The sequence below is a fragment of the Oncorhynchus gorbuscha genome, linkage group LG23 (genome assembly GCF_021184085.1).
Source record: "Oncorhynchus gorbuscha isolate QuinsamMale2020 ecotype Even-year linkage group LG23, OgorEven_v1.0, whole genome shotgun sequence".
In the NCBI taxonomy this organism is placed as follows: Eukaryota; Metazoa; Chordata; class Actinopteri; order Salmoniformes; family Salmonidae; genus Oncorhynchus; species Oncorhynchus gorbuscha.
Window position 1 is genome coordinate 56,618,915 of NC_060195.1, and position 25,578 is coordinate 56,644,492.

A 25,578-nucleotide genomic window follows, 5' to 3' on the forward strand; every position below is an offset into this window, starting at 1 on the left:
GCTGTGTTTTTCTTCCGTTTCCTGAGTTGCAGCAAATCTGCACAATTAGCTGATTCCCCGTCTACACACCCACTAATTTGGACACACCCACTCGCCATATGGTGCGTTCAGGACAAATGGGAACTCGGAAAAAAACGAGGTCAAATCATGACGTCAGTGATCTTGAGGTCAGTTAGTCGAAGCTTTAGAGTTCTGAGTTGGATGACCGTTCAAAACGAATTATCCAATTCAGAGCTAGTTTTTTTTCGCGAGTTCCCAGTTGTCTTGAACGCACTGAAGTTTGAAGTGGAGATTTCCGCGCTCCTAGTTGTTTGAACGCGGCAATACCCTGGTCACTGCAGCTACCCATAGACGCATATTTCTGGGGCGAAGGTCATTACGGTCAGCTGATCATATGACAGCATGCGCATGACCAGGAAGTAAACATTGAACAGAGACACGCAAAGAGGTAAACAAATAAACATAACTACCACTTTAGTTAGTATATACAATAATACTGGCTTTGTATTTACATGCATTTGTTATAATACCAACTAAACAACAGGAGCATAGAATGATGCTGTTGTTGTGCGAACAGCTAGAATAGCTAAAGGGTTAGCAGCAGATTTTATGCTTGCTTATAGCTGCACTACAGGGTCAGTTAGACAGTTTGCATAAAGGTGCACTATACATAAATCGCTCCGCCATTTGTGGTTGCTAAAAATTCGAATAGTTTGCCTAATTCCAGTTTGTGATAAAAAAAAAGCAAGTATAGTGTAGATAATCATTGTACCATCTAACCTGATGTGAAATACTTTTTCAATAAACAAAAGATATTGTATTGTAGCGACCCTGGTTTTATAAGTGCAGATATCGACTCACGAGCAAGCTTTTGGGGCACAGTCGATAGCGCGCTGGATTTCGGGCTAGAAGGTCGAGGGATCGACACCTGCTCCCTGCTTGTTTCATTACTGTATTTTGAGCTGTTTTAAAGCTGGTGTACAATACCATACCGAAAGTAAAATATTAAAACACTAAAACGTATGATGGGGAAGCATAGAAATAGTGCGCATAGAACAGCTTTACTGCTTCTTAGAATTGCTTTCAATGAGAATTACTGATTTTTGTGAATTTGGTCGGGTCGCCCAAAAAGTTAATTTAAGACACAGCGCATAATGGCTCGGAAAACATACATAATTCTAGGGATGAGTTGTACTTCGAATAGTCCCAAATGTTACACAGAGAAGATTGAAAGACTGATACTTTTTCGGGAAATTGCCCTTTAAGGCCTCATGTTAACTAGCCACTATTTACGATGAGGTTGAGTGGCGACTAGTGGGCGGACTGGAGTTCCGACATCACGTACGCTTTTATAATTTTTTTTATTTAAAAATCATCACCCAAAGAATTGCCCGCAATGTTGTTAATTGCGGGCAAGTCGTTGGGTGCCGAAGCTAGTTTAACTAGGCGCGCAATTCCGTCGTTAATCGCGGTTTTATTGGCTACATATTAACTAGCAACAGCAGACATTATGGAATATCACGTTGCGCTGAACAACAAAGGAGCTGATTGGCTGACGCTGCTATTCCAAAATGGCTGATGTGGCAACTGCTATTCAGCCTGAGGAATACAAGTGCTTTTCCTGAAAAACTAGCAGTCATGCAATATTGTCGGTGTAACATTTGGGATAATTGATTCGAGGTTCTCAAAGCCTTTCTCATCCCTGGATTGAGGTACATTTTCTGAGCCTTATCTCGCGCCAGCACTGCGAAGCCTGCCCGACCCTGTAGTACAAGCGTAAGGTGCCGGATCTGCTCGCTACTAACTACCCACAGGGCTCAGACGTCAGTTCAGTGTATAGATTTGATTTACATTTGGTTGAGTTATCAACTAACGTGAAATCAACAAAACCTCTCACCATGTCATTGGATTTAGGTTAAAAGTCGGGTGAAATATGTATGTATATATATATATATCCCACACCTTTATTTAACCAGGTAGGCTAGTTGAGAACAAGTTCTCATTTACAACTGCGACCTGGCCAAGATAAAGCAAAGCAGTGCGACACAAACAACAATGCAGAGTTACACATAAACAAACATACAGTCAATAATACAATAGAAAAGTATATATACATTGTGCAAATGAGGTAGGATAAGGGAGTTAAGGCAATAAATAGGCCATAGTGGCGAAATAATTACAATATAGCAATTAAACACTGGAATGTTAGGATGTGCAGAAGATGAGTGTGCAAGTAGAGATACTGGGGTGCCAAGGAGCAAAATAAATAACAGTATGGGGATGAGGTAGTTGGATGGGCCATATACAGTGTTCTGTGAGCTGCCCTGACAGCTGGTGCTTTAAGCTAGTGAGGGAGATATGAGTCTCCAGCTTCAGTGATTTTTTTTTGTTCTTTTTTGTTGTTGAATTTGACCCCTTTTTCTCCCCAATTTCGTAGTATCCAATTGTTTAGTAGCTACTATCTTGTCTCATCGCTACAACTCCCGTACACCTGGCAACCTTGGTTAGCGCGCACTGCGCCCGGCCCGCCACAGGAGTCGCTGGTGCGCGATTAGCTTCAGTGATTTTTGCAGTTTGTTCCAGTCATTAGCAGCCGAGAACTGGAAGGAAAGGTGACAAAAGAAGAAATTGGCTTTGGGGATGACCAGTGAAATACACCTGCTGGAGCACGTACTACGGGTGGGTGCTGCTATGGTGACCAGTGAGCTGAGATAAGGTGGGGCTTTACCTAGCAAAGACTTATAGATGACCTGGAGCCAGTGGGTTTGGCAACAAATATGAAGCGAGGGCCAGCCAATGAGAGCATACAGGTCGCAGTGGTGGGTAGTATATGGGGCTTTGGTGACAAAACGGATGGCACTATGATAGACTACATCCAATTTGCTGAGTAGAGTGTTGGAGGCTATTTTGTAAATGACATCGCTGAAGTCAAGGATCTGTAGGATAGTCAGTTTTACGAGGGTATGTTTGGCAGCATGAGTGAAGGATGTTTTGTTGCGAAATAGGAAGCCGATTCTAGATTTAATTTTGGATTGGAGATGCTTAATGTGAGTCTGGAAGGAGCGTTTACAGTCTAACCAGACACCTAGATATTTGTAGATGTCCACATATTCTATGTCAGAACCGTCCAGAGTAGTGATGCTGGACGGGCGGGCAGGTGTGGGCAGCGATCGTTTGAAGAGCATGCATTTAGTTTTACTTGCATTTAAGAGTAGTTGGAGGCCACGGAAGGAGAGTTGTATGGCACTGAAGCTTGTCTGGAGGTTAGTTAACACAGTGTCCAAAGAAGGGCCAGATGTGCACAGAATGGTGTCGTCTGCATAGAGATGGATCAGAGAATCACCAGCAGGAAGACTGACATCATTGATGTATACAGAGAAGAGTCGTCCCGAGGATTGAACCATGTGGCACCCTCATAGACTGCCAGAGGTCCAGACAACAGGCCCTCCGATTTGACACACTGAACTCTATCAGAAAAGTAGTTGGTGAACCAGGCGAGGCAGTCAAAATACTAAAAGCCCTTCACTTTGATGGCTTTTTGTAAATCCTAATTAGTTTTCCATGTTGATTCAACGTCATCACATTGTTTTTTTGGCTTGAAATGACTTCGAAACAACGTTGATTCAAACAGTTTTTGCCCAGTGGTTAGTCAAGTGGGTAGTAAGTAGCCTATTTGCTAAAATGCATGCGATTGCAACTTCTCTGCTCTGGCAACTTCATGTGGTTGCCTGGTGTGGCAAGCTGTTTGATAATAATGAGTCAAATCAACTAAAACGTTATTTGTCACATCCGCCCGAATACAACAAGTGTAGACTTTACTGTGAAATTCTTACTTACAAGCCCTTAACCAACAGTGCATTTCAAGAAGAGTTAATAAACTATTTAATAAATAAACTAAAGCAAAAAATAACAAATAATTAAGTAACACAATAACATAATGAGGCTATATACAGGGGATACCGGTACCGAGTCGGTGTGCAGAGGTAACAGGTTAGTTGAGGTCATTTGTACATGTTGGTAGGGGTGAAGTGACATTGCTAGCTTTCTTGTAATCATTGTAATGTCACGCAGTTAATAGTTCTATTCTATTGTCAAAGGGATTCTTCAAGACCAACTCAAATGGTGTCCCTGATCTGCACCCTGCAAGACCATCGTGACGATGTCAACTGGTGCGCCTTCTCCCCGACACTGCTGGCCACCTGTTCAGCTGACAAAACCGTACGAATTTACAACACCCAAGACTTTTCCGAAGTCCCGTACTCCCCGCTCTCTGGCCACGGCTATGGCGTCCATTGTTGTTGCTTCAGCGCCTGTGGTCAGTATTTAGCCTCGTGTTCAACTGATGGTTCCACAGTTGTGTGGTCAACGGACACAGGTGAGATAGAGGCAGTGCTGGAGCATCCGGGTCGGAACCCCGTCAGGGTCTGCGCCTTCTCGCCCGACTCTTCACACCTGGTTTCGGGGGCGTCCGATGGTACTTTAGGTCTTTGGGATTTCCGTACGAAAACATTGCACAGGTGAACATAATTGATGTGTTATATATCTCCATGTTATCGAAGCATAAATAGGCCTGCGTGTGTTGCCTATATCGAGTGAGGCTTCGCTGGCCTCTGCAGACTGATGTTATGTGTTGTCTCTTGTGGAGTGTTCTTAACAGATTATTTGTCGACAGGACGGGGGCAGTGAATGACACCACGATGGTGGCCTGCTCCTTCACCCCCTGTGGCCAGATGTTTGTCACTGGATCTACGTATGGGGACCTCAGGCTGTGGGACCTGGACATGAACCAGCTTCATGCGGAGAAGAACACTCACGACTTGGGGGTCACCTGCTGCTGCTTTGGCCCCAAGATCCTCAGTGGTGATCATAATATTATCCTCCTCCCGCCGTCTTTTGAGTTGGCCTGTTCCCAGATCTGTTTGTACGAACATGACAACCATCAGAGAAGTTATCTATACAGCGCAACATTTTGATCTGGGATCTTGGAGTCTCCAAAAATGGGAATTTGTTGTGTTTGATTCATTTGCTCCCCCTCTCAGGTAGCGGTAGGGTACAGTTCCGCCTGGCCTCCTGTGGACAAGACAGCACGCTGAAGATATGGACCGTCTCCAGGTCCAACACAGGCAGTACGTTGACCACGGGCTATGAATACGCAAGTGTGCTGTTTAACGTCGAACTGTGTGCATATGTTGGTCATCGAATGATGTGGTGGATGTGTGTTCACACTGAATGATCTGAAGTAGTCCATCCGTTCCCCTCTGGCCCGTAGGCTGGAAGATGCAGCTGCTGCACACCCTGACCGGCCAGTCTGCCCCGGTGCTCTCCTGTGCTTTCTCTGCGGACGGACAGCTGCTTGTGTCTGGGTAAGTCCGCCCGTAGGGGATCTATGGCAAAGCGCTCTCACAGTTGGTCAAGATAAAGTTGTACATTTTACTCCAACTGGCCACAAGGGGGAGAAGTGTGTTGCGTTTTACCATTTCCTTTTCTGTTGCAGCTCAGTGGACAAAACGGTCACAGTGTACGATGCTGTAAGACACTCGAGCTCTTTTCATTACCGTAGATGTCATTTCAGTTTAACTTCCCATGTGAATGTCCCACACAGAAACCCATGAACACCGCCCATCTGAACTTGAATGTTGTTGCTTTTTCAGAGCCAGGGGACTTTGCTCTACACATTGAACCAACACGAGAGGTAATCTTCCTTCCTACCCTTTGGGGATCTCGTCGCATCTCAACGGCCTTCTTCGAATAGCCTACTTAAAAAAAAATGTTTTTACCTTTCCGTCCTCCCTCCCATGATCCTTTGCCGTAGGTACGTGACGGCGTGTGCCTTCTCTCCCAGCACACCTCTGTTCGCCACGGGTTCTATGGACAAGACTGTCAATATATGGAGAGTAGAGGATGGACACAGTGGCCATGGTGGGTAACGCACACAGGTAGAAGTACATGTACTGACAAAGCTCCCAGTGTTATTGGCATTAAGAATGTCATTAGCATTCTGAGTCACGGTGTGGGGTTCCTACGTACTCTTTCACTATTTTCTCACGTAAACAAAGATCCTATTGACTTAATGGTGACGACAGCCTGGTGATTATGTGCTGTTTTTGCATCAGCTCTTCTTTTTTGATTATGGCTTAATTGTGTTTTTTTATTCTGCCAATCATCATCATCCCTCTCTCTGCATGGATCATTTGGGGGGAAAAAAAGAAGGCAAATCTTTACCTGGTGAGTTATAAATTCTCTTCCTTATCTGTACCACCCATCTGCTCATTGAAAGCAGTGAGGGACTGGAGGGTCTCTGTGAAACCTAGGAGTCTCACTGCTATCAGAGGGCTTTATTGAGAGTGATACTTCTACCCCGGTGATAATGCCTTCTGCTAATATGACGGACTCTTTCATAGCCTGTTGTGTTTCCAGGTGACTTTTGCCTTGAGGCACTGCCTGCCGAGAACCGAGTTGCTTTTCACTTGGTAGTGTACACGGTATACAAAACATTAAGAACACCTTCCTAATATTGAGTAGCATCCCCCCTTTTGCCCTCAGAACAGCTTCAATTCATCAGGGATTCATCAATGTTATGGAAAGAGCAGGTGTTCATGTTTTGTACACTGTGTAGTTCTATAGGCTCTCAATGCTTTCTTCCTCTCCTCCTCTCCTCTCACCTGATAGTTTTCCAATAACCTAAACACAACTCATTCTAAGAGAGGCTCGGCAATAAAAGGCTTGCAATTCAACGACTGTAATTTTATATACGTTAATGTTCACCATTTTAGTTGACAATGGTTTTATTATTTTTTAAGTAAGGTCTTACTGTGCTGTTTGAAATGTATTTCATTTTTCACATCTTGTTTTCCAGTTGAAACTGCAACATTCTCATGCGAAGGTGGGAAAGTGACTAAAAAGCACTATAGAAACTTTTGATAGGTGACACATTAATACCTATAGTAACAACATGTCATTGAGAGATACCTATGTGCGGTCACTTCCTGTTTTCTGACCTGTTAGGCAGAAAGTTGCTGTGTCACTCCAGGCTTCTGGTCAGTGATTGGTCAGAGGAGGACGTGGGGGCGTGGCTGTGTGAGGAGGGGCTGCAGGCGCTGGTGGAAAACTTCAAGGCAAACAACATAGATGGAGCGGAGCTCATCCGTCTGACCAAGGAGACACTGGCCTCAGAACTCAACATAGGTGGGAACAGCACATCACACCGTCGACTATACACCTTATCATACAGCTACTGGTACATTATCATATTATACACATTACCCACTTGTCAGTCTGGTATCTGAGGTCCACATTTTGTACAGAGAAAAGCGGAGCACACTCAGGCTGGAATCTTTTTTTAAGAGGGGGGAGGGACAAATGAAAAACAAGGTAAACATTGAGGAATGAATGTTAATATGAGATTTACTCAGGATTACATGCATTTTAACTGTACAGCGTTAGATTAGGCCATGTGTATTCTGCACCGCAAGTGTAATCTGCTTTAAGATTTCTGCTCCTATTATATAACACAATTACTCATCCCAAAATACATATCCTGTAACATAGAAAATGGTTTACAGCTAATACCATTTCTGTCTGAAACAATTCCAAAATATGAAAATGTGATTTACAGATTTTGGTTGATCCTATATCTTCTCTTTTAAATAAAGATCTTTCAGCCTAGTTTCTCTGTGAGGTGGTAGGTGTGGGTCTGTTGTTGATGGTCTCTCACGCCAATGGCAACCATAGTAACCAAACAGCCCTGTTCTCTAAAAGAGATTAATCTCTTAGTAGACACGGGTGTCTCTTTCTACTCTCTACTGTCTCTGAGAGTGAGGGATGGAACCATGCCAGGTTGTTATCTTCCTGATGGAGAAAGATTATTTTTCCTCTCAGGGGCAGAGGGCTCATTTTGTTTTTTGTGTGTCTAACACACACACACACACACACACACACACACACACACACACACACACACACACACACACACACACACACACACACACACACACACACACACACACACACACACACACACACACACACACACACACACACACACACACACACACACACACACACACACAGACTGACCTCGCTTTACTGTAGTCTCCATGGTGACCAGGAACTGGGTCATGTACGCAGTGTGTTCAAGCTAGGATATGACATCCACAAATGATGCAAGCCCAATCGGCCAATGTACAATTTTTCCCAAATCTCTGCCTGGTTGTTTCCTGTTGGTGTGCTGTAGAGTCTGTGGGGTTGCGCAGTAAGGTCCTGAGGAAGGTGGAGGAGCTGAAGGCGGGGTGTGTGTGTACCGGTGTTCCTGATGAGTACCTCTGTCCAATCACCAGAGAGTTGATGAAGGACCCTGTTATCGCTGCAGGTGGGACACGCCCCCATGGCAACCTGTCTTTCTGTCTGTGCATTTTTAGCTATTAAGACTATCTATTTATCGATTTCTATGCTACAACATTTTTTGCAAAACAGTCGCATGCTTTTAAAGGATGCAAAACACACTATCCATCTTGTCTACCTTTTCTTCTGAACAGATGGGTACTCCTATGAGAGGGAAGCGATTGAGAGCTGGATCGCAACCAAGAATCGTTCCAGCCCCATGACCAACCTGCCCTTACAGACAACACTTCTGACCCCAAACCGAACCCTGAAGATGGCTATTGGACGCTGGAGGACCAGCCAGTGAGAAAGAGGGCTGCATCTTCTACATCCATTTCAATCTGAAGGCGGGTCTATCCCTCAGTTAACTTCTGACCAAAAGTAGGCTCATAGTACATAAAGCTATATATGATGATGTTTTCAGGTTGACCATACTGAGCTTCGATTCAACCCCTCACTGTGTCTGTTGGGATGAAACTGCTTTAGAATGTAAATATTTATAGCTGATGAGACATTCTAATATATATATTCTCAAACTCATGCATGTTGACCATGTTTAACTCTGCTATTTACTCTACTCTGCTGCTTTAGCTCCAGAACCATTTCGATGTACATTGCATTCGGAAAGTATTCAGACCCCTTGACCTTTTCCACATTTTGTTATGTTACAGCTTTATTCTAAAATGAATTAAATTGTTTTTTCCCCCTCGTTAATATACACATAATACCCCATAATGACAAAGCAAATTACAGCCTCGGGTCTTCTTGGGAGTGACGCTACAAGCTTTGCACCTCTGTATTTGGGGAGTTTCTTCCTTCTCTGCAGATCCTCTCAAGCTCTGTCAGGTTGTATTGGGGAATGTCGCTGCACTGCTATTTTCAGGTCTCTCCAGAGATGTTCGATCGGGTTCAAGTTGGGGCTCTGGCTGGGTCGCTGCACGGCTATTTTCAGGTCTCTCCAGAGATGTTCGATCGGGTTCAAGTTGGGGCTCTGGCTGGGCCACTCAAGGACATTCAGAGACTTATCCCGAAGCCATTCCTGCGTTGTCTTAGTGGTGTGCCTAGGTTCATTGTCCTGTTGGAAGGTGAACCTTTGCCCCAGTCTGAAGTCCTGAGCACTCTGGAGCAGGTTTTCATCAAGGGTCTCTGTACTTTTCTCCGTTCATGTGTCCCTCAATCCTGACTAGTCTCCCAGTCCCTGCTGCTTAAAAAAATCCCCACAGGATGATGCTGCCACCACCATGCGTCACAGTAGGGATTGTGCCAGGTTTCCTCCAGATGTGACGCTTGGCATTCAGGCCAAAGAGTTCAGTCTTGGTTTCATCAGATCAGAGAATCTTGTTTCTCATGGTCTGACAGTTTAGATGCCTTTTGGCAAACTCCAAGTGGGCCGTCATGTGACTTTTACTGAGGGGTGGCTTTCTGGCCACTCTACCATAATGTCCTGATTGGTGGAGTGCTGCAGAGATGGTTGTCCTTCTGGAAGGTTCTTCGATCTCCACAGAGGAACTTTGGTGCTCTATCAGTGACCATCGGGTTCTTGGTCACCTCCCTGATCAAGGCCCTTCTCCCCCGATGGCTCAGTTTGGTCGAGAGGTCAGCTCTAGGAAGAGTCTTGGAGGTTCCAAACTTCTTCCATTTAAGAATGATGGTCACCATGATCTTGAAGACCTTCAATGCTGAAGAAATGTTTTGGTACCCTTCTCTAGATCTGTGCCTCCTTCAACTTCGTGGCTTGGTTTCTGCTCTGACATGCACTGTCAACTGTGGGACCTTATATAGACAGGTGTTTGCCTTTTCAAATCATGTCCAATCAATTGAGTTTACCACAGGTGGACTCTAATCAAGTTGTAGAAACATCTCAAGGATGATCAATGGCAACAGGATGCACCTGATCTCAGTTTTGAGTCTAATAGCAAAGGTTATGAATACTTATGTAAATAAGGTATTTCAGTTTGTTATTGGTAATACATTTGCAAACATTTCTAAAAACATTTTTTTGCTTTGTCATTATGGTTATTGTGTGTAGATAGATGAGGATTTAAAAAAAATGCTTATCCATTTTGAGGCTGTAATGAGGAAAATGCATTTAAGGGATACTGGTGTCAACAACTGAAGTGTTCAATCTATGGCTGAAGTTATGTAACAGGGATAGCAGATGTCGGTACACATTCAATTTTACACGTGGGTGTTTGAAATGAGTGGAAGGGAGATGTCATTTTAGTTTTCCAAAGAGATTTTATTTCCCCATGATTATGGTAGAAGTGCTTGAGCATAGTCTGTATCATGTGTCGCATAGCTCACAAATCAAAGATGGCAACAATGTTCATGTAAAATACCTGTATCATCTCACCAATAATACCCTTACAAGCTATTCTGTACCTTACTGTAAACGGTTAATGTTGTGCGCACATAAACTAAATAAATCCATCAACTTTTCAATTATTTCTCTAGCTGTGCAAAAATAACTATATAAAATATGTTGCTCTTACAGCTGACCAAGCCATCGGCACAGTAAATAAATGAACAGACCGCAACAACAAGCAGTTACAACAATGTCCGTAGGATTATATGTACACTTAAATATGAGTATTTATAAAAAATGTACAAAGGAAATGAACCCTCCGTGCATTGTGAAACACCGCATTGAGGGCTCCGTTATACTGACAAAGGCTATCACCACTTATATAATCTATAAATAGAACACATACAAATCTAATGTATAAACATCCCGATTCAATATGCGTGCCGATCATTAGCCAATCGTTTACTCGAATGGCTTCTCGTCCATTAGCATCCCAAACCCTTTAGTGTTGTTCTTTACAAACTACATCATAGTTACGTTGTTATAATGGCCCATATTAGGATGCTGTGCTACTGTTCAGCTAGTGGGCTGGTACTATATGGTGTTTCCCAGGTCTGATTACATGCACTGTGTTGTTTGCTTACTGGTGTTGCTCTAGGCATGCTTACGCAAAAAGCACAAAAGCCTCAAATGCTGCTTAAGTCTAAACGCAGTGCATCACATACACTGTCACTTTACAAGAGTCCGATTTAAGGAAAGAAACTTGTAAACCCTTCCCTTGCCACCGTTTCTCTGGAATACAGAGACCGTTGTTACGGTGTCTGCACCTGTGTTTGTGCTTGACTGAATGTATGGTCAGTTCAGACGTTGGATTCTATAAAGGAGCGTTTAGGTTTGATGGGTAGGATGGCTGGGTTATCTCTGGTGAGCCCTGCCTGCCGGTGGTTCCCGTCTGGAAACTGGGAGGAGTGATGTTGGCCTGCAGCTGGACCTGGTCTTGGCTCCCTGTGGTAGAACCTGTCTCCAAACTCCCTGGCCAGGGCCTTGGCCTGAGCTTGTTGGGCCAGGTGTTGGGCCTGAGCCTGGGCCCCATTGAGCACCTGGAGGGGAGCCTGGCTCTGCAGTGGCTCCGCGTAAGAGGACCTCTGCTTGAACTCATTGTTTAATCCCTGGATGTTGTCCATAGGGGCCATGCTGTGTCTCTGGTTCTCTAGACCTTCAGGGGAGAGTGGCTGGGAGTGAGGCTGGCCTTGCCAGCCCAGTCCAGGTGGGAGCTGCCCCTGGACACGCACTGCCTTGTCTTTCACCCCCATGAAGGGCCGAGGCTTGAGCTCTGGTTTAGCCGGTTTGGGGCGAGGCACGTCGGGTCCCTGAGGCGCCTGGGTCCTGCCGCTGTCTGACAGGGTCCCGCTGGAGGCTAAGCTACTGCTAGAGCTGGAGGCCTTCATACTGCCCGTCTGACCACCAGAACGCAGACCGGGGCCAGCCGACCCCCCAGAACCCTCCCTCCTTACCTCCTTACCAAACCCAGGGGTGAGGGACCCAGCCTGTCCATCCAGCGTGGTGCCGTGGTGGGCTGAGAGCCTGTCTGTTCCCCTAGCCAGGCTGGAGGAGTGGCCTTGGAAGGGCTGGACAGATGAGGAGTGGTGGTGGTTGGCAGGGGTGAGCCCCGGTTGGTGGTCTGTGGAAGAGGGCAAAGGGCTGATGTCGATGCCCAGGCCAGGGCTGGGTCTCAGGGAGGTGGAGATGTGTCTGCCTGGCAGGGGGCTGGAGGGGCCACACAGAGACATAGGCCTGCCCCCTGGTCTGCCCCCTACCTGCAGGGAGTTACAGTGCTGCTGCTGCTTGGTCTTCATGCTTTGGTTCTGTCTAGGACCCTGTAGGACAGGGCCCTGCTTGTCCAGAGACAGGTTGGTCTGTGTGGACCCGTTCAGAGGGGAACCAGGCCTGGGGTCCAGGGGAGCTAAGCTCACTGCGCCTGGTACTGGTGGGAGAGCCCTGTCGGGTCCATAGGGGTTCTTGGGCCTGTTGGGTCCATAGGGGTTCTGTGAGGGCTGTTCCTCTCCCCCTATCTCTTCATAATCATCATCTAGTTCATCCTGGCTCTGTGTATCACCACTCCTCTCTGTGTCCTGGCTCCTCTCTGTGAGGTCATCGGGAGTCTGGCTGTGTGCTGCTTGTTGGCCCTGTGGTGTGTTGGGGGACTGCTGCTGCTGCTGTTGTTGTTGACACTCGTCCTCCACACGCGTTAGCAGACGGTGGATCTCCCGGTTGGTGGGGCAGAGCCGAGACGCCTCGCTGAGGTCGGCTAGCGCCCCCGCATACTGCCTGGATGGACACATGAGGCGAACATAGTGTTTGTTTTTTTCACCTTTATTTGAGTGTGAGGTGAGTTTGCCTTGTCAACTGTACCCGTCCATTCTAGTCCCTTCCTTTATATCAGTATTAACGGAGAACTGGTGTGTACTAACCTGCTGCTCCTCTTGGCTCGTGCTCTGGTGTAGAACGCCTCATAAGACTTGGGTTTCAGTTCCAGGGCTTTGGTGGCAAACTCCTCCGCTATACCAAAATCCTGTCGGGGTGGAAAAAGAGGACAGAAACTCAGTTAATTCTGAATGTTTACTGTTAAATACTGTCCACCCGGAATTTTTCACGAAGAAGCCAAAAGCAACGTCTTAAGGTAATTAGCCAGGGTAATGTGTTTGTGAGCGTTTAATGAGTGCAGTGTGAATCCAGCGGTAGTCCACACAGCGCCACACTTTGCAATTACTGTAAGTGGCTGAAATGAGGAATTCAGTGTTGTTTAACTGGAGAATTCTTCATCTGTGTGCAGCTCAGAGTAGAGCAGCTTTATCTCCCAGTGTCTTAATGGATTCTCCAGACGGGTGCTCATAGCTTCTCTCCAAACCGTTAAAAAAACTCCTTCAATCAGATGTCGGAAATGAAAACTATTGACTTAAAGGTACAATGCAGCTGTTTTTATCTCAATATTAAATTACTTCTGGGTAACAATTAAGTACCTTACTCTCATTGTTTTCATAAACATTTTCAAAAATGAACTAAAATAGCTTCCTAGCGAAGAGAAAAAGTAATAATTTTCCTAGGACTGTCTGGGAGTGGAGGGGAAAACTGAAAACTAGCTGTTTTTGACAGAGAGCTTTGGAACTCTCTTTCTTATTGGTTTATTAACTCATTTACCACCTGGTGATCTCTTTTCAAACAGCTCGTACACTAAAAGGCCATTATCATCATTTTCACAATTTCACAGTATTATTGCATCCTCATAGTGTGGAAATATATATAAAACACAGGTAAATCATGTTTTTGACTGAGCTGGGCCTTTAATGGGGATTTCATAAGCACCTCTAGTGGCTCTAGTGTGTGTGTACATGCATGTACAATATGTGTGTGTGTGTGTGTGTGTGTGTGTGTGTGTGTGTGTGTGTGTGTGTGTGTGTGTGTGTGTGTGTGTGTGTGTGTGTGTGTGTGTGTGTGTGTGTGTGTGTGTGTGTGTGTGCCTGCCTGTGTGTGTGCCTGCCTGTGTGTGTGCCTGCCTGTGTGTGTGCCTGCCTGTGTGTGTGCCTGCCTGTGTGTGTGCCTGCCTGTGTGTGTGTGTGTGTGTGTGTGTGTGTGTGTGTGTGTGTGTGTGTGTGTGTGTGTGTGTGTGTGTGTGTGTGTGTGTGTGTGTGTGTGTGTGTGTGTGTGTGTGTGTGTGTGTGTGCATGCCTGCGTGCAGTATATCCATCCATCTCTTTGTATGCCTAGAGAGCATGCGGTTGGCTTGTTTTTAAATGAGTTTCCCCGCTCCCTTCATTCCTCTCAGGTGAATATTTAATGAAGCAAACCACAGTGTGATTCCGTCCTTGAGATGGAGGTGGGCATTACACCACAGCCTTGAATTCCACAGCTCTGAATAACTGTTCAATGTTTAATAACAGTTTTTATGCCCTCTGTACTCCCACTCCCCTCCTGTTCTATTCACCTGAACGTGATGGAATATGGATGATGTGTGTGTGTCTAGCCAGCTCTCTCTTCCCCCTGACCCAATATCCACCAGCAACAATGGAGGGAGGATCCCTTCTTTCCGTGTGGGTTTGTGCGCACGTGTGTGTGCACACGCGTCCACCTTGCATGTGTGAGTGAGTGAGTGATTACTCCAGTATATTGGAGAGGATGACCGTATCACATCATAGCATCTTTCCATTATTCATTTGGCCAGAGGATGCCATTTTACCACCACTGCCCTAGTATAACAGTCTTATTATATTGTCTGGTAAAACAAGGGTGTGTCAGATCACTCCCTCCAGTCTGCTGAGTTGAAGATCTATCTATTATACCTACTGCTATACTATTAACATGAAATTCCATTTCATTCAGTGTTAAATTCTATAAAATAGCCCATTCTCTAGTCTGTAGCTATATCAGACGATGTAAAACCTGCAGTTTTATTAAATGTTCAATTCTATTAACAACTGATAGAGTAATGTGTGTGTGTGTGTGTCTCACATTGGTTTTCCTGCGGCAGCGTGACATGTTGAGGTACAAGGAAACACGGAGCTCCTTCAGGCCCTTCAGGTCGTCTCCGAAGCCGTCTCGGGGGAACTTCCTCAGGGCGTACTGATACCTCTGGGCTGCCTCCTTCATCCTCCCCTTCTGGAGAGAGAGAGAGAGAGAAAATACGGACATTGATTTGGAGAAGGGGGCTAGCAGATTTTCGAACTCGACACACTTTCATGACAGACAGTGACACACACACACACACACACACACACACACACACACACACACACACACACACACACACACACACACACACACACACACACACACACACACACACACACACACACACACACACACACACACACACACACACACACACACACACAGCGAGAGAGATCAGGTTTTCCTTTTGTTGTTAACCCACCTTATACAGCAGGTTGCCCTCCTCCATGAGTTTCTGTAGGAGGATGAGGAGGACGTCTGGTTTCGATGTGGCCATCGCCCACGTAGCATGACCTGGTCAAGAGGCACGAGAACACAGGTTAAACACACACACACACACACACACACACACACACACACACACACACACACACACACACACACACACACACACACACACACACACACACACACACACACACACACACACACACACACACACAAAACACTGTAAAAGGTATCTAAAGAAAGTACCTGATCGATCATAAGGGGATGTTCTGTAGCCTTTTAGCAGGTAGAAAGGAGTGAAGAGAAAGAGGGGTGAAATACATGATGTTGACAGAGCCTTCCTCAAGACCCTGCAGGGCTTTAACACCGACAGATCAGGTCAACTCCAACTCACCCAGCTTGGCCCCTTTCTTCAGTAGGGTCACCACCACAGCAGCGTTCCTACAGCCTACAGCCCTCTCCAGAGGCCTCACCCCACTGTGGTCCACATGCTCCACCACCGCACCCTTCTCCACCAGGTACTGAACCTGTGATTGTAGAGGACACCACAAAACAAACAGCATTTTAAAAGGATTCAAACAAGGCTAAAGGTGCTGGAGGGAATTGTGTAAATTCAGTACTGTGTTTTTAAAAATCTACAATCTCGACCATTTTAGACGATCTAGGCCAGTTGCAGCGAAATCAGAATTATGTCTGTGGATCTATTTTTTTTCTCCAGTTTGCAGTATGAGAAGGAACCCCACCATCTCTGCATCACCGTTGAAAGCTGCCAGGTCGAGAGGGGTACGCCCGTTCCTGTCAGGGTGGTCTATCTCTGCCCCCATCTCCACCAGGTGCTGCACCACGCCCTTCTGACCCTTCAGACACGCCCAGCTCAGAGCTGTCTGGCCCTCCTTATCCACGGAGGCTAAAGACGCACCTGGAACCAGATCAGAAATAACAAGCTCACTCCACTGCGACTGAGACTGACATCCACTCAGTGGCCAGTTTATTAGGTACATCTAATACTGGGTCAGACCTTCCTTTCCCTACCGAACCGCCTGAATTCTTTGGGGTATAGAACTGCTGCTCAATTGGTATTAAGGGACCTAACGTGTGCCCGGAAAACATTCCCCACACCAGTACACCACCGTCACAAGCCTGTACAGTTGACACCAGGCAGGATGGGGCCATGGACTCATGTTGCTTACGCCAAATCCTTACTCTGCCATCAGCATGACTCAACAGGAATTGGGAATATTTGCCTCTTTGTGGCCGGTTTGTTAGCTTGCACGATTCTTACCATTCTCGTTCAACCTCCCATCGACGAGCTGTTTTCACCCACAGGACTGCTGCTGACGGGATGTTTTTTGTTTGTCGCACCATTCTCGGTGAACCCTAGACACCGTCGTGCGTGAAAATCCCAGGAATCCGTCCGTTTCTGAGATACTGGAACCGACACGCCTGGCATCGACGATCATACTACACTCAAAGTCACTTAGGTCACGGGTTTTGCCCATTCTAACGCTCAAACAGTAACTGAATGCCTTGATGCCTGTCTCCCTGCTTTATATAGAAAGCCACGGCCACCTGACTCATTGTCTGTAGGAGCTAATAATAAAAGTCTATTCACTCCTTATTATTATTTGACCATGCTGGTCATTTATGAACATTTGAACATCTTGGTCATGTTCTGTTATAATCTCTACCCGGCACAGCCAGAAGAGGACTGGCCACCCCACATAGCCCGGTTCCTCTCTAGGTTTCTTCCTAGGTTTTGGCCTTTCTAGGGAGTTTTTCCTAGCCACCGTGCTTTTACACCTGCATTGTTTGCTGTTTGGGGTTTTAGGCTGGGTTTCTGTACAGCACTTTGAGATATCAGCTGATGTACGAAGGGCTATATAAATACATTTGATTTGATTTGATTTGAAGTCTATACTGTCAGAGCTACGAAATAAAAAAATAATGTCAAATAACACTATCCCCCTTAGTGCACTGAGAATTGACATGTACCATGATGTGACCCTGACCCTTGACCGCTTACCCTTTGTCAGCAGGAAGTCCGCAGTGCTGAGGTGGCCCTCGCTGGCTGCCACCATCAGCAAACTGCGGCCCTGTTTATCGATGATGTTAATGTCCACACCGCGCTGCAGAAACAGCTCTGCTACCTGAGAGAGGGGGGAGAGTGAGAGCAAGAGAGAGACCGAGAGAGATTGAGAGCAAGAGAGAGCGCGAGAGAGTGAGAGCATGAGTGATTGGACAGCCATCAGTGCTGTAAAGCAGGAAAATCAGAATGATTCTCACCTGGTGGTGTCCATGTCTGATGCAGCTGAAGAGTGGGACCACCCCCCTCCGGTTGGGCTGCTCTGCCCCCGCACCCCTTTCCAGCAGGAAAACACACGTCTCTGTCCTGCCCCTGCCTGCAGCCGCACTCAGAGCTGAGAGAGAGACCCCCAGAACAGTGGTCAACTACCTACCTCACCACTGCTCTGAATTAAAGTAATATTTTGTTTCTGTGTTATTGATTGTTTGGAGACAGTTACAATGTACTTCACTCTAGTAGTACTGCAGTTGTAGCACTACTGCTCAACAATTCAAGGACACACAGCAAGATTAGAGAGAGTAACACCTGAACGAGAGGAAAATATTGGCACCGCAAAGGCAATGTGAGCTACAGTACACTGCGAACAGACAACGTCACAACCCCGAGTATGACTTTCAAAGACTATTTTAGAGCAGGCCCATATCTCCCTATGCTCTCTAGAGAGGCAGGCTCTTTGCTGAGGCTGTTAAAAGTCTTACAGCTGGCCTGGCAGAGAGAGAGCGAGAGACAGATTTGTTGGGTATTGGCCACAGCTTGCCCAAACCAGCCATCTAGTCCTGGGTATGGAGCATCCATCCAGACAGTATATACCTCCCAAAAGGCACCCTATTCCCTAATTAGTGCACTACTTTTGACCACTCTACCCTGCTCCGTAGAGACTGTTACTAGCCGGCTAGCACCCATTACTCTACCCTGCACCGTAGAGACTGTTACTAGCCGGCTAGCACCCATTACTCTACCCCGTACCTTAGAGACTGTTACTAGCCGGCTAGCACCCATTACTCTACCCCATTACTCTACCCCGCACCGTAGAGACTGTTACTAGCCGGCTAGCACCCATTACTCTACCCCGCACCGTAGAGACTGTTACTAGCCGGCTAGCACCCATTACTCTACCCCGCACCGTAGAGACTGTTACTAGCCGGCTAGCACCCATTACTCTACCCCGCACCGTAGAGACTGTTACTAGCCGGCTAGCACCCATTACTCTACCCCGCACCGTAGAGACTGTTACTAGCCGGCTAGCACCCATTACTCTACCCTGCACCGTAGAGACTGTTACTAGCCGGCTAGCACCCATTACTCTACCCCGCACCGTAGAGACTGTTACTAGCCGGATAGCACCCATTACTCTACCCTGCACCTTAGAGACTGTTACTAGCCGGATAGCACCCATTACTCTACCCTGCACCGTAGAGACTGTTACGAGCCGGCGAGCATCCATTACTCTACCCTGCACCTTAGAGACCTCTACACTATGTACAGAGTTATTGAACACTGGTCACGTTAATAATGTTTACATACTGTTTTACCCACTTTATATGTACAGTGCCTTGCGAAAGTATTCGGCCCCCTTGAACTTTGCGACCTTTTGCCACATTTCAGGCTTCAAACATAAAGATATAAAACTGTATTTTTTTGTGAAGAATCAACAACAAGTGGGACACAATCATGAAGTGGAACAACATTTATTGGATATTTCAAACTTTTTTAACAAATCAAAAACTAAAAAATTGGGCGTGCAAAATGATTCAGCCCCTTTACTTTCAGTGCAGCAAACTCTCTCCAGAAGTTCAATGAGGATCCCTGAATGATCCAATGTTGACCTAAATGACTAATGATGATAAATACAATCCACCTGTGTGTAATCAAGTCTCCGTATAAATGCACCTGCACTGTGATAGTCTCAGAGGTCTGTTAAAAGCGCAGAGAGCATCATGAAGAACAAGGAACACACCAGGCAGGTCCGAGATACTGTTGTGAAGAAGTTTAAAGCCGGATTTGGATACAAAAATATTTCCCAAGCTTTAAACATCCCAAGGAGCACTGTGCCATCGATAATATTGAAATGGAAGGAGTATCAGACCACTGCAAATCTACCAAGACCTGGCCGTCCCTCTAAACTTTCAGCTCATACAAGGAGAAGACTGATCAGAGATGCAGCCAAGAGGCCCATGATCACTCTGGGTGAACTGCAGAGATCTACAGCTGAGGTGGGAGACTCTGTCCATAGGACAACAATCAGTCGTATATTGCACAAATCTGGACTTTATGGAAGAGTGGCAAGAAGAAAGCCATTTCTTAAAGATATCCATAAAAAGTCTCGTTTAAAGTTTGCCACAAGCCACCTGGGAGACACACCAAACATGTGGAAGAAGGTGCTCTGGTCAGATGAAACCAAAATTGAACTTTTTGGCAACAATGCAAAACGTTATGTTTGGCGTAAAAGCATCACCCTGAACACAACATCCCCACTGTCAAACATGGTGGTGGCAGCATCATGGTTTGGGCCTGCTTTTCTTCAGCAGGGACAGGGAAGATGGTTAAAATTGATGGGAAGATGGATGGAGCCAAATACAGGACCATTCTGGAAGAAAACCTGATGGAGTCTGCAAAAGACCTGAGACTGGGACGGAGATTTGTCTTCCAACAAGACAATGATCCAAAACATAAAGCAAAATCTACAATGGAATGGTTCAAAAATAAACATATCCAGGTGTTAGAATGGCCAAGTCAAAGTCCAGACCTGAATCCAATCGAGAATCTGTGGAAAGAACTGAAAACTGCTGTTCACAAATGTTCTCCATTCAACCTCACTGAGCTCGAGCTGTTTTGCAAGGAGGAATGGGAAAAAATTTCAGTCTCTCGATGTGCAAAACTGATAGAGACATACCCCAAGTGACTTACAGCTGTAATCGCAGCAAAAGATGGCGCTACAAAGTATTAACTTAAGGGGGCTGAATCATTTTGCACGCCCAATTTTTCAGTTTTTGATTTGTTTGAAATATCCAATAAATGTCGTTCCACTTCATGATTGTGTCCCACTTGTTGTTGATTCTTCACAAAAAAATACAGTTTTATATCTTTATGTTTGAAGCCTGAAATGTGGCAAAAGGTCGCAAAGTTCAAGGGGGCCGAATACTTTCGCAAGGCACTGTATATACTGTATTCTAGTCAAGGCTCATCCTGTATAACTACTCCAGTACACACCTTTTCTATTCATATACTGTCTATACACACTATCATATACATATATATTTAGAATCTGGACTCTGACATTGCTCGTCCAGATATCTCTTAATTCCTTTATTTGGATTTGTGTATATTGTTTTGTATTGTTATGTATTACTGCATTGTTGGAGCTAAAAACACAAGCATTTCACTGTGTACTTAATATGTGTTCGATACGTGTACGCAACCAATGAAATTGTATTTTCTTTTCTTTGATGCAGCCTCCTGCTTCACCTTGGCTAGGATGATGAAATACTCAGGAGAGGTGACATCACCCATCTGGTTCTGGAAGCCAGTGGGGAAGGAATGATGACATGATTGACATCTGTGGGCGCAGTGTAGGGTACGCCCTCCCCATCTGTCCCACCGATGGTTCCACATGAGCACATACTCAATTACAAATCACCTCACTCATTTCATTTCCGTTATGTAATTTCCCTTCACGCCAGAGCAAAAAAAGTTGAGATAACGAAACACTTTCATAATCAAATAAAAATGGTGGCTGCGATTGATACATTTAGGAATACTTTGTCTTGTGACTCAACACTTCTCAATCTAAGATAAGGCAGACGTGCATCACTGACTCATAAATCAATACGCAATTGCGGATTCATGCCTGAACAGCTGTGCTTCTGTTGTCAATGTCAAATATCTGAGGAGGGTTTGAAGAAACGTGGAGGAGTCTGTTACCCTGGCTGACGTGCAGACCACATGCACAGTGAGAGGAGAGCTGTCAGTTTCTTTTACCAGACATGAGAGGCCTCGTGCCATCAGCCTAGCTCAGCTGGTTTGGCCAGATTGCTCCAACCAACAGCTGTGTGGTAGAGTCAGTGATGTCACAATAGGTGTGGCCAGAGTCATATATTTAGAAATATGTCTCTGGGTGTGGTCTTCTGTCTGTTTTCGAGTAAGCTGGGTGTGATATGTAAATATCCTGTTGCAGTAAGGTATTAATAGGCAAGGCTCCATAGCTCAGTGGTTAGAGCACTGGTCTTGTAAACCAGGGGTCGCGAGTTCAATTCTCGCTGGGGCCTTAATTGTGGGATCAAATATTTTGATTCAAAAGGGAGATTCTCATATTGAAAATATGATTTTTTAAACGGGCCCAGCGAGTTGAATAGGTTGAATGGCTCCTACAGCTAGTTCACCAACAAGATTAAAAACATGATCCCATTGATGCTGTCCAGTTCTATCAACTACTTCCCCACAGCAATAAATACTACTTCTGACAACTCTCACATATGTCACTGACCTTGTGTAGACGACAGACACACAGCTGCTACAGCTACGATATTTATTTATCTGTTCCATGTTATTTCATTCACATACAGTAAACCTTTGGCGTCTCACCCACAGAGGAGGTAGACAATTGTCCTCCCTCCAGGGAGAATAACTTAATTCTTCTCCACTAATGAGAAGCCACCAGGCACGGGAACACATTTGCATAGAGAGAGGACAATTTCACAGGGAAAAGTATTCAAGGACTCATTTCACCGAATAGATTGGAAGAGCTGAAGGGAAAATCATTCGGTGTACAGCAGAGTATCAAGACTCTACCATGGGAGGATTTGTCGATGTAAAAACCAATATTTATGAAAATAAAACAACGCTAGACTGAATGGTAAACGCAAACAATAAAACAAACGAAGGCCATTAAAATCGGTACTATTGTTTATTTTATCGCCCAGTCAGGTATCTGTAATCAACATAAATACATGATTTCCTTCAATAGCCCTATTTAGTAGTCTATATTTGCATTAGCCAGGTTATTTTCATTCAGGATTGGCTTACAAATGTTGGTACCGGCAGCCAGAATTTGTATGTATGCTTCCAATTGGCAGTGGTTGAGCGCTGTCTATCCCCCAGCCCATGTATTTACTGAGAGCAGAGAAACACCTATGATTGTATTAGAGTATAAGGGATATAAGAGCCCAGACAGGTTTGCTGAACATCCTTTTAGAAGATGGAGGTAACACCATCTGATATCTACAACGGCTTCATCGTAACAGGGTCATGAATCCAATGTCACCAGATCTTTGTCTTTTCAACATTTAACAGACGCTCTTATCCAGAGAAACTTGCAGGAGCAATTAAGGTTTAAGTGCCTTGCTCAAGGGCACATCGGCAGATTTTGCACTTCGTCCGCGCGGGGATTCAAACCAGCTGCCTTTCTCTCTTAACCGCTAGGCTACCTGCACAATATGCAATATATGATCAATTTCAAACTATTACTACCGCCAGCGCCGCTTAAAGTCCGTCGGTGTAACCTGCCATCTTAAGTACGGTTGGTTGAAAGTAGCTCAAGTACTGTACACTCTTCAAGCCTCTCTTCCCCAGTGAGCTCACCTACATCTCTGAGTCCAGAACAAACACACGGGCTCAATATCACTTCGCTTGCATCCTACGCTACAGCAAACATTAAACGTACAGTGGGCAAGTGGAGACCACCTGAGAGGCTCACTGGGAAGCGAATGACAACAAATGATCTCTGCTTGGTAAAAACGAAAACCAACCACCTTTCGAGAGGCAGCAAAAACAAGCAACAGAAAACAGAAAACAGAAAAAAAACATTATTATACAGACAAAGTGCACTGTACCCGTCTCTCCCCAAAGCGTGTCGGGAGCGTCTATCTGCACAGCCAAATCGTCCTCTTTCAGCTCCAGTAAGCTCTTCGCAACCTGACAATGAGACCATATTAAACACGATGACTATTATAAGCAATACACAAAAGTTGAATCTAAAGAGAGCACACGGTGTGTGTGTGTTCGTCAGTGTGTGTATGCAGTAGCCTACGTGAGTGTGTCCCATGCTACAGGCGGCCGTCAGGGCCTGTTGTAAGGCCTGGCCCTTCGCACTGCTCTTCACACCATGCTGCTGTTGGCCCTCCGGGGCCTCTGTGGGGCCCCAGTCCTGGTTCAGCAGGTAGTGGATGATGTCTGGGTGGCCCCTCAGCCCAGCATGGACCAGGGCACACTGACCACTCTTATCAACATGTCCCACCTAGAGGGAGAAACACAGATCAATCAATCAATGAATCCAATGTTTTTACACAGCCCTTGGAACACCAACAGTTGTCACAACCGTATTTACAGTAACCTAGCCTAAACACCAAAGAGCAAACAGAAGCAGATAGAATATATAGTCATGCATCATAACTAAGTTATGAAACGGTAAAGCTTTGCAACAACCCACAGCAGATCAACGTCCAACTTGATTGACATTTTGGTGGAATTGTCAACAAGGTGAGATAACGGCACGGGACTAACAACTGACCACTGACCACTGACCTTGGCTCCTTTCTTACAGAGCAGGCTGACCAGTCCTGTGTGTCCTGCTGCGGCGGCCAGACAGAGGGGGGTCATGCCGCTGTCCGAGGCTCCGTCTACGGGCGCTCCCAGCTCCAGCAGCAGGGACACCATTTCTAGGTGACCCAGGTGGGCGTGCACACCCAGCACAGGGGAACGACCAAGCACCTCTGAACGCCCGCTCACACTCGCCCCGCCCAGCATCAGCAGACGACTCACCTGTAGGTACAATTGTTTTTTAAAGTTGTGCGTATGTGTATATGCGTGCATGTGAGTCTCTCACCTTGATGTTGGGTGTGCAGAGGTTGGGTGTGCAGAGGTGTGTGTGTGTGTGTGTCTCACCTTGACGTTGGGAGTGTAGAGATTCCTGAGGGAGGCCAGGGCGGCAGAGAGGCTGTCAGTGCTACAGCTCACCCACAGAGCCTGCAGAACACTGGAGGACACACCTGTCCTCTTACTCTGACCCTGAGCGAGAGAGAGGCAGAGATAAGGAGAGAGAAACACTCTGGTTCAAAACTTCCATAGCGCACCATCAACCCCCCCCCCACCCAGTGTATGAGAGGAAGAGGAGAGAGGAAGAGGAGGGAAGCTACTGTACTGTCATATTTGAACTCAGATAGTCTTTGGATTAACGTCCCATTAGTAGTCCATTCAGACATACTAGCTGGTACCTTGAAGATGTGTGCCTTCAGGATATGATGTCCCAGCTCCATGGTCTGCTGCCGGTTCAGCTTGCTCTCCTGTCTGGAGAACATGAAGGCCAACAGAGCATGGCCACTCCTGGGGTCACAGAGGAAGTCGGTGCTCTCTCCGTCCGCCCTCCACACGAGCCACTCTCTAAAGGAGGGGTGGAAGAGCATGCGGGTGCCGTCCCTGCGTCTCACCTAGAGGGACACGGCACAAGATCAGACAGAGGTTGTCGTCATAAATCCACAAGTTGCTGAGATAGTTACTATCACTGGGAGCCAAGTGCAACTCCCACAGAGTGAACGTCACTCAATGAAAAGGTTGTCTACTACCACCTGATCTAGCTAACAACGTACGGCCGTGTCGCAATAGTCTTTCACGTGTTCTCTCCTCACCAGGACGCAGGCCAGGGTCTCCAGGCGTTGTTGGAAGTCCTCCCAGGACATCTCTCCTCTCACGCCCCCAGCGTTCAGCGCCCGGAACAGCTGCTCGTCCGTCAGCGGGTGTAACGAGGCCAGCACCACGTTGAGTACGGGCAGCACCCGCTCGAAGGTTTGGTCCCCTTCGAACCCCGCATGGCACTGCAGCAGGTACACCTGATGATAAAGAGGACCACAATGGAAATAAGTTGGTT

The 25,578-nt window shown here is 46.1% G+C and overlaps 2 protein-coding genes and 1 non-coding gene across 8 annotated transcripts in view; 2 read left to right on the plus strand and 1 right to left on the minus strand.

Annotated features, from left to right (window-relative positions):
* Positions 1–209: 209 nt before the first annotated feature.
* Positions 210–9,117, plus strand: wdsub1 (WD repeat, sterile alpha motif and U-box domain containing 1). 5 transcript variants are annotated; one of them, XM_046324488.1, is made up of 13 exons: positions 211–448; positions 4,098–4,517; positions 4,673–4,860; positions 5,040–5,126; positions 5,270–5,363; positions 5,495–5,528; positions 5,652–5,692; positions 5,813–5,919; positions 6,208–6,225; positions 6,857–6,883; positions 7,006–7,185; positions 8,234–8,368; positions 8,535–9,117. In XM_046324488.1, exons 2-13 carry the CDS (start codon positions 4,120–4,122, stop codon positions 8,684–8,686), a joined length of 1,461 nt encoding a protein of 486 aa, XP_046180444.1. In that variant the 5' UTR covers positions 211–448; positions 4,098–4,119; the 3' UTR covers positions 8,687–9,117. The 5 variants fall into 5 exon arrangements, with proteins under 5 accessions (XP_046180447.1, XP_046180448.1, XP_046180444.1 ...); XM_046324489.1 differs by lacking the exon at positions 211–448 and adding an exon at positions 1,564–1,712; XM_046324490.1 differs by lacking the exon at positions 211–448 and adding an exon at positions 2,655–2,679.
* Positions 9,118–10,353: 1,236 nt separating this feature from the next.
* The window catches only part of LOC124010553 (protein TANC1-like), a 60,676-nt gene continuing 45,451 nt past the window's right edge, over positions 10,354–25,578 (minus strand). The window contains exons 14-28 of one of the 2 annotated variants that reach the window (XM_046323124.1): positions 25,340–25,540; positions 24,929–25,141; positions 24,600–24,722; positions 24,240–24,476; positions 23,746–23,952; positions 23,549–23,630; positions 17,921–18,054; positions 17,661–17,784; positions 16,381–16,556; positions 16,032–16,164; positions 15,884–15,913; positions 15,612–15,703; positions 15,191–15,337; positions 13,156–13,256; positions 10,356–13,012 (exon numbers count right to left, since the gene is read on the minus strand). In XM_046323124.1, coding sequence (XP_046179080.1) covers positions 11,545–13,012; positions 13,156–13,256; positions 15,191–15,337; positions 15,612–15,703; positions 15,884–15,913; positions 16,032–16,164; positions 16,381–16,556; positions 17,661–17,784; positions 17,921–18,054; positions 23,549–23,630; positions 23,746–23,952; positions 24,240–24,476; positions 24,600–24,722; positions 24,929–25,141; positions 25,340–25,540 — 3,468 coding nt within the window. In that variant the 3' untranslated portion in view covers positions 10,356–11,544. Of the gene's footprint in view, positions 13,013–13,155; positions 13,257–15,190; positions 15,338–15,611; positions 15,704–15,883; positions 15,914–16,031; positions 16,165–16,380; positions 16,557–17,660; positions 17,785–17,920; positions 18,055–23,548; positions 23,631–23,745; positions 23,953–24,239; positions 24,477–24,599; positions 24,723–24,928; positions 25,142–25,339; positions 25,541–25,578 lie in introns of both variants that reach the window. The other variant, XM_046323125.1, reaches the window with a different exon arrangement.
* On the plus strand, positions 21,913–21,985 carry trnat-ugu. Its single transcript has one exon. It is a non-coding gene; the product is annotated as a tRNA-Thr (tRNA).

Coding starts and splice junctions, on each gene's coding strand:
- wdsub1 (XM_046324488.1), top strand. CDS start 4,120: ATGGTGTCCCTGATCTGCACCCTGCAAGACCATCGTGACGATGTCAAC. Junction 4,861..5,039: donor TGGCCCCAAGATCCTCAGTG/GTGATCATAATA, acceptor TCCCCCTCTCAG/GTAGCGGTAGGGTACAGTTC. Junction 5,693..5,812: donor ACATTGAACCAACACGAGAG/GTAATCTTCCTT, acceptor CCTTTGCCGTAG/GTACGTGACGGCGTGTGCCT.